Raw genomic sequence first — 7,698 nt, forward strand, 5'->3', positions numbered from 1 at the left:
ATTTTCAATTAAAATAGCATTCATTGCGGTTGCTAAAGAGCCGCAATTAATATACACAGAGAGACATATCAGATATTATTATGAACCCAAGTTGGCCAAGGGTCCAAGGACAGGAAGTTATCATTGTCCAGTTTGGGGTAATTAACGTGCCTGGTGAGCAAACAGAGAACAAGTGTCAAAGTGCCTGTTGCTGAAGCAAGAAGCGACATTCAAATTTGTGACTTTTAGGAGGGACGAAGGGACATTTCCTCCTGTTTCTGTTTTGAACTGGATGGCCGATAGAGATCTAGGGTGGACTAAGGAAACAGTGTGGGAAATGCTACTGAGCTTAAAGTGTCGTAAGGTTGAATACTATTAGACGGCACTCGAAAGTCTAGACGGCCAAGAGAGAGGCAAAAGAGCAGAGAGATAGAGAGAGAGAGAAACGCACACGAAGAGAGTGCTGTGCCATGCCGAGTGTCCTTTTGGCTGTCCTGAGGGTGCGCGCTTGCGCAACAACCCCTAAGACTAGACGGCCAGAGGGGTTTGGGTATAAAACGTAGACCGCTACCCCGAAACAATTCAGTTTGTCAGAGAACGTCGAGCGATCAGATCAGAGCGACACTACGACAGTTGTGCTCTGTTTTGTTGTTTATATTTTTTTTCGATCCAACATTCCTCTATCATCATCATCATCATGCTCAAGTGGACGGCCTCGGCCCAGAGATTAAACGAACTGGCCACACCAGTTCGCCCAAGCCAAAGACGTCAGCGCCATCAGCGACGCGCCACAATAGCCACAAACAGTCATGAGAACAAGGAGAATTTACCCAATGTGGGCTACACATCGACTCCAGTGCCATTGCGAAACAGTCCCTTGGTGCTGGCCCCCCTGACGGACGTGCGCAACATAACGCCCGAGACATTTAAGCCGTCACCACGTCAGCGTGTTCGTCATGTCTATGCCACCACCTTGCCGCATTATGCCGAGGAGTACTCCCCGAATGCCGCCGGCCAATTGCCAACGGGACAGAACTTGGCTCTGCGTGGTCTCTTGCCCATGGATCCGTTTCTGGAGCAACCGCGCTATATGGACGGTTCGGCCACATTGCGACAACTGACCAAACGCAAGCTGGAGCCCGATTTTGTTGACACCATGAAGGAGGTGGTGGTGCCAGCTGTGGCCGCAAGGACTAAGCATAGGCCTAGCACTCCGCAGCCAGCTTCCGCAGAAATGGATGACCAATCATTGGACAAACTGATCGATGCCATCTTGGATTCCGCTTGCAAGGCCGATGCCGCAATCAAACACAAGAAACCGCGCAAATCCTTTAATCTTCGTCGTCGCACACTGGTCAAACAGCAATTGGAATCGGAATACGCGGCCATATTGTCACCATCCTATGCTCCAGGCGATGATCCGGCCAGTGATTTGAGTTTCGGTATGCTCCCATGTTTGCCAACCACACCGGAGCCGGCTTCACCTTTGCCCAATCAGTTGCCGCACAGCATATTGGTTCAGTTGCCCACACCTCAATTGAGAACTAGGACGAAACCCGAGCCCAATCCCAATCCAAAGATATCCCTGGTGGACAATACTTTTTGCCTAGAGACACCAGTTCGTAAGCTGAAAAGGAGCAGGGACAATAGACAGACGATGGACCAAGGACAAATGGAATCATCGCCATTGAAACGCTATAAAGTTGATGCTCGTAATTATTTTGAAGTTGGTCTAGCTTTGCCTTCTTCCATATATGTCTAAAGCAAGAGTGAGACAGACAGACAGAGAGAGAGAGAGAGAGAGAGAGACACACACACAGTTGGAGCAACGCTGACAAACGAGGGGAAAACGCTTAACTACGACGCTTAACTAGTTCTTAAGTTTATCTAATATATATATTTATTTATATATCTCTATTTTTTTTCTCTTCTTTGGAATATTCTCTATATTCCTTTTGTACATATTTTTAGGCTTTAGTTTTTCTATATGTATATTTATTTCCTTTTTTTTCGACTGCTGCTGTTATGTAGTTTTTGTATTTGTAAATCAAAGAATTTTTTTTCTATTATTTATTTTTTAAATATTTTAATATTTCAATTTTTTTTTAAATTAAGTAATACAGATTAATTTAATATTCTTTGCTAAGTTAACGAAAAAAAAAAAAACGAAATCAAATTGCAGTAAAATCAAAAAAAAAAGAAAGAAAATGTTTTTTATTTTACCTGAAAACTTTTAGAAATGAATTAAAATGGAAAAACTAAACTAATATAGACATTAATATGGGCATAAATATTCAATCAAACTAATCTTGAGGTCCTTGGTATCCTGGTATCCTCTATATAGGTTGCCTATATAGACGAAATATTGTACAAGGATACCAAGGACCTCAAGATTAGTTTGATCGTTCTGATCTTACGTTGTAGTGGAAAGTAAAAAGTTCTATACTTTTCATTCCATTTCGTAGAGAGATTTGGAGATTTTTAAAAGCCTATATAAAGGGACAATCACTTCGACTTATATAGACAGATTTGACTGATATATAGACATAAATGGGAATTGACTTAAGATCAAAGACCAAAAGTCAATGCTTAGTTAGAGTGACTGTCGCTAAGATTGATCACATCGATCATTCGAGATAAGACAACATTATAACTCTGTGAGTTTAGAGAGATAAGAGAAGACATTCTACCTCTTTGATTCTTAAGCTGAAACATCAATGCAGAAGGCCCAAAGTAGTTAAGCCATTGAAACAACATTGCCAACTGCATTTGCCATACGATTCATTTGTTGGCTCGAGCCAACTGATTTGCTTTGCTCTCCGATCTAAGCAGCAGCAGGTACACACGCACACACACACACACACAGGAGTTTCAGTCTGGATATAAAGGGCACATCCTTGGAGGTAGGTTACCCTGTAGCACGCCCCCGCAGAGTTTTTGCGGCATCTGCAGCCGGCATCGTTGCACATTATTTGACATACGCCTCGAGAGAACCTTCATCGTATTGCTGTGTGTATGTTTTGGCTTAGTGGCTCGTGCGACAGGACGAGGAGAAGGACCCTGACTGACAGGACGGACGGACGGAACACTTGTTAACACTTTGACGCCCTCAGAGATAGAAGATAATGTAATTCGATTTGAGTGCCGATGCAGTCCGGCTTCCGTGGAAAACCCACAGCTACCCGCTTAATCCATTGGGCAAACAGGTTGCCATACTCTGTCTGTGAAAGCAGGACGCGGTTCCTAACCTGTCATCGTCACACAGACAAACACATACACACACACACACACACAAGCGCATGGGAATCTTGTGGGCTTGGCTCTCATTTGTAGCCCATTCAGAGCATTTGTTGAACGGATGAGCGAGCGATAATTGAATTATTTTTATTATATTTGGGTCTTTGAGCATTTTCCCGGCAAACAGTTCCTGTTCGATGACAACGTCGGATGTCTATGCCTGCAGGTTGCACTGTCTCTCTGTCTGTCTGTCTGTCTGTCTGTCTCTCTGTCCGACTGACACAGATGCTCACCCGCATCGTTAAAGTAATTTTCTAATGCCCCCGACATGGGCACACCTCTTCCACCAGTTCCAGCACCTTAATACCCCTTCTCTTCTACACCTTACCCTAGGCCCGGACTTACCTAAACTTCTTGTTCTTACCCCTTTCTTGGCTTCTCTATTTGTTTCCTTCCTTCTCTCTTTTTGGTGGAAATTCAAATTCAAATTTTCTCAATATACTTCCGCCTTTCGGTTCCGCCCTGTTCTCAACGGTGTGTCACTTGGTTAATCGATAAAAACGAACAAAACGCATAAAAGGGGGAAAATATTTTTAATTAATTGCTTGTAAATGTGATAAAACTTAGAAACAAATGTCTTGGCCTTGCTCCTCATGCTGCTCCTCATCCTGCTGCTGCTGCTGCTTATAGATCGTAGGATCGTCACAGGTGACAGAGCGATGGGTTAAGACAATTTTCCTCTTTCCATTTAATATCGCTCTGTTATCGGTTTGTTTTTTATTGGAAACATCGGCTGTAAATCAATCAATGGGGAAAATTATAGATATAGTTTAAAACTGAATTCATGCATGAAAACTCAACCAAACAATTTTAAAACGCTTTAGATATTGATTGAAAATTTTCTATTCATATCGTTTATATCCAGTCTCTCGGGAAAAAATAGTAAATCCCAAAAATTGACAATTTTAATGCAATTCTAAACCACTGTGCGATCGTATATTGAGAAAGTTTTAGAGGATTTTTGCTCCTTTAATGACAATTGAACTCCTCCTAGGGCTATAGCGGTGAAACTATGGATGTAAGCAGTCGGATTGATCTTCTATATCATAAAGATCGGTGGAAAAAATTAAATGTTAGCAATAGCTTTGTTGTTTTTCAAGCGATTGTTATGAAAATTAATATTTGTTACATCTAAATAGAGGTTAATGACTGTGCCAAATTTCGTTAGGATCGGGTAACTACATCATAACGGGCACAGCCGAATTTAGCTCTGAACCTGTGGTTTTTAATTTTAACCTAAAAATACACAAATTAACTAATCTATATATACGGACTTAAATAAAATCGTTATCAGAAGGAATGTGATATATATATTTAAGAAGTCTCTAAATTTAAACGATTGCAGAACATTTGTAGGGCAACTTTGAAAATATTTCAAAGAATTTCGTATTAAATTATGATAAATAAAGTGACTAGATCTTGTTTTACACTTGACTACTCATAGTTGCTTTTTAGAATAGGGTCAACTTTATAGGGTAAGGCAAAACCTTTTGATTTCAGAAACCTCAAATCTCATATTTCAATTGGCATTCCAAAAATTATAATTCTTGAACGTGTGTCTGATCGATTTTCGTGTCAGCTTATCAATTGCCTTAATAAGATGAAATTTGCTTTCGCGAAATGCGAAAATTTATGCAAATTATTGTTTGTTTGCATTAAAAAAAAAACCCCAGAATACCAAGGTCCTTTCAATCAAAGGTAATCAACAGCTGGCCGCAAAGGAAGTGACTGCTGCTACTCGCAGAAACTGAACTGAAAGGATGTCTTTGCCCGAAGGGCCAAATGCCAGATGCTGTCCTTGCCACTGCCACGGCCACGGCCACTGGCACTGCCACAATTTGCGATCTTGGCTGCAGTTAAGGGAGTAGAAGGGATAGAAGAACACACACCTTTTGATTGAGATTGACAAACATGCCGCGGGCAAAACCAAAATAAGGAATCCGCCTCTTTGCCTCTTTGGCTCTTGCCTCTTGCCTTTTCCTGCGATTTGCACTAATTTTATTCTGTGTGATACCCTGCGGGCGTAAAAACTTTCGCTGCAAGCTGCAATTGCAACGGACAAAACACGAAAGAAATCGAAGCAAATTGTGGTTTGGGCCCCCCGCCCTCTTCCTTCAAGATGGATGGTATAGAATTCGAATAGAATGATGCCCGATGCCCCTGCTGATGCTGTTGCTGTTGCTAAGCCGGCTTAGAGGGCCTAGTCTCTCTAGTTCTCTAGTCTCAGTCTCATCTAGTTGTCCTTCCTTTCGTGCTGTCAGTGAGTGTGTTCCCAAAATAATTGTCAAATATTATGCAAACAATGGGCATCCAAATTGAAATCCTCATCCTTATAGTCACCGCGTGTGGCAGCCAGATCAAAAAAAAGAATGTGGCAACATTCTATGGCAGTAACCATTAATATTTAAATCCCCCCGCAATGTGCGACAACAAGGGGTGAATTCTCCATATAGACCAAGCCATATGAGAGAGCATAATTATAATTCATTTTCACTTTCATACCGAAAATCTGTTAATGATAAACAAATTTTCCAAAGCGCAACAAAAAAAAAAAAAAATAAAAAGGGTTGTTGCATCTCTTTGAGATTTGATGTTGCACTTTGGTGGTGCATTATAACGGGGTATGCACCGCTGAGCTGCCGCTGGCGGTTTGCAAATTTTTCCATCTCTTTTTTTTTGCTAATTAGCTTAGCTTAGGGCAGAGTCCTGAATTGACTGACTGACTGACTGAGTGACGAACTAATGCCATCATCTATCGGATGAGGCTGCTGCTGCTGCTGCTGCTGATGATGATGATTTCGATGTGGCAAAAAAGGTTGTGATGAAGTGGCCACTTGGGAGAGTATACTGAAGAGTGTCAAAGTCAAAGTGCAGCACAGACATGAAAATGGACATGGATGATGATGATGATGAGTGGGCAGTTGGCAGTGAGTTGGCAGTATTTTCAATGACAGTTGGTCCCTTGTCCCATCCCTGGTCACGTGCCTTCTGTTACTGTTGCCGCAGGTCATGCAAATTTTTTTTCCTTTCTTTATGTCGAGTCCATGAAATGCACATTTTTATGCAAACTTTGACTTTGGCTGCAGTTCACCCTGTGTTTTTGGGTGGGGTGTGGGGTGGCAGTCAGCCCTCCAATGTATGTAATGTTACAATAGTGCACATTGGTTGGGTTTTTCTTCCGTTTCTTTTTTTTTACAAGGGGTAGGTTGCGCATGCGTCGAACAATAAAAAATGCTTCCGGGCGATTACACGCGTGCCGTTCGTCCTTTGAGTTGGTTGAGTTCTTTTTTTTTTTTTCGTTTTTGGGTGAAAATTTACATTTTTTTGCCTTATGAAAAACAAATAGTCCACCATGTGGTGGAGTGAAGTGGAGTGGAGTGGGGTAAGAAAAGCCTTCCATCAACCTCTCTCTCTCTCTATTTCACTCTCACTCTCTCTCACGTCTGTTTCATTTGCTATTGTGTCTGGGCTCAGTGAAGTGGACAAGCGGGCCATGTCGAAGCTTAAACGTTTTGTAAATCGCTGACATTTGCCTGTCACTTTGTCATTTTGACATGTAGACCAAGAGTGGTGTGGGTTTTTTTTTTTTTTTTTTTTGGGTGTGGCAGCTTAGAAAGGGGGTGAAAGTGTTGGGCGGTGTTGGGCTTCAGAAAATTTTAACGGCCCACCAGTGCTTTTGATTTCGCCTCTCTCTCTCTCTCCTTTTTTGTTCTCTTGTCTCTCTAATTGACACAATTCGCACTTGACTTACTGCTGTGCCCTGTGTCTGGATATTAAATGAGCAGCAGCAGTGGCAGTGGCAGCGGCAGCGATTGCATTCGAATTCGCTTACGAAATCAAAACGAAACGCGGGGGATGTGCGTTCGCTTGCTCTTCCTCGCTCTGTTCACCGTTAATCGCCTAATGAAGCTAAAGCGTTTGCTTTTGTATTCGACTTATGCACATGGGTCTCGCTCAGAGTCTCTCTCTCTCTCTCTATCGCTCTCTGTGCATGGGAGTGTAAGCGTTTCTGCATTGGCACAGTGGTCGTACATAGCTACAAATATCAAAGCACCAAATACAAATGAAACTTCATGTGTTAAGGGAAATTTAAAGCACAGTATGAACCGGATATACAATTAACCCTCTATAGTTTGGCATAGTTCCGATCCACTGTACTTATAGTGTCTTTTTGATGATGATGACTGCACGCATGCGCCCCGCTTTCGTTCGCTTTTTTTCGCCTGTATCATGGTAGGGGTGAGGGGGTTACTTAACTTCCAGCTTTCCGCGCACTAAGCTGAATGTTTTCCCTATACAGGACGATAATTCGTTGCAATGTGAGAAGGACACAGGACTTGCCGCCGCCGGCTAATGCAGATTTTTATCTACAATCTGATGGGCAAACAAAAACCGCAGTGGGTGCTGGGGTGCACGGCACTT

General features: G+C 42.3%; 1 protein-coding gene across 1 annotated transcript; it reads left to right on the top strand.

The window, feature by feature from the left end:
* Positions 1–656: 656 nt before the first annotated feature.
* LOC6644552 lies at positions 657–1,771 on the top strand. The gene has a single exon (XM_002067354.2). The coding sequence runs from the start codon at positions 677–679 to the stop codon at positions 1,739–1,741; it is 1,065 nt and encodes a 354-aa protein (XP_002067390.1). The 5' UTR covers positions 657–676; the 3' UTR covers positions 1,742–1,771.
* The last annotated feature ends 5,927 nt before the right edge of the window (positions 1,772–7,698 follow it).

This window comes from Drosophila willistoni (genome assembly GCF_018902025.1).
Source record: "Drosophila willistoni isolate 14030-0811.24 chromosome XL unlocalized genomic scaffold, UCI_dwil_1.1 Seg142, whole genome shotgun sequence".
Classification (NCBI taxonomy): Eukaryota; Metazoa; Arthropoda; class Insecta; order Diptera; family Drosophilidae; genus Drosophila; species Drosophila willistoni.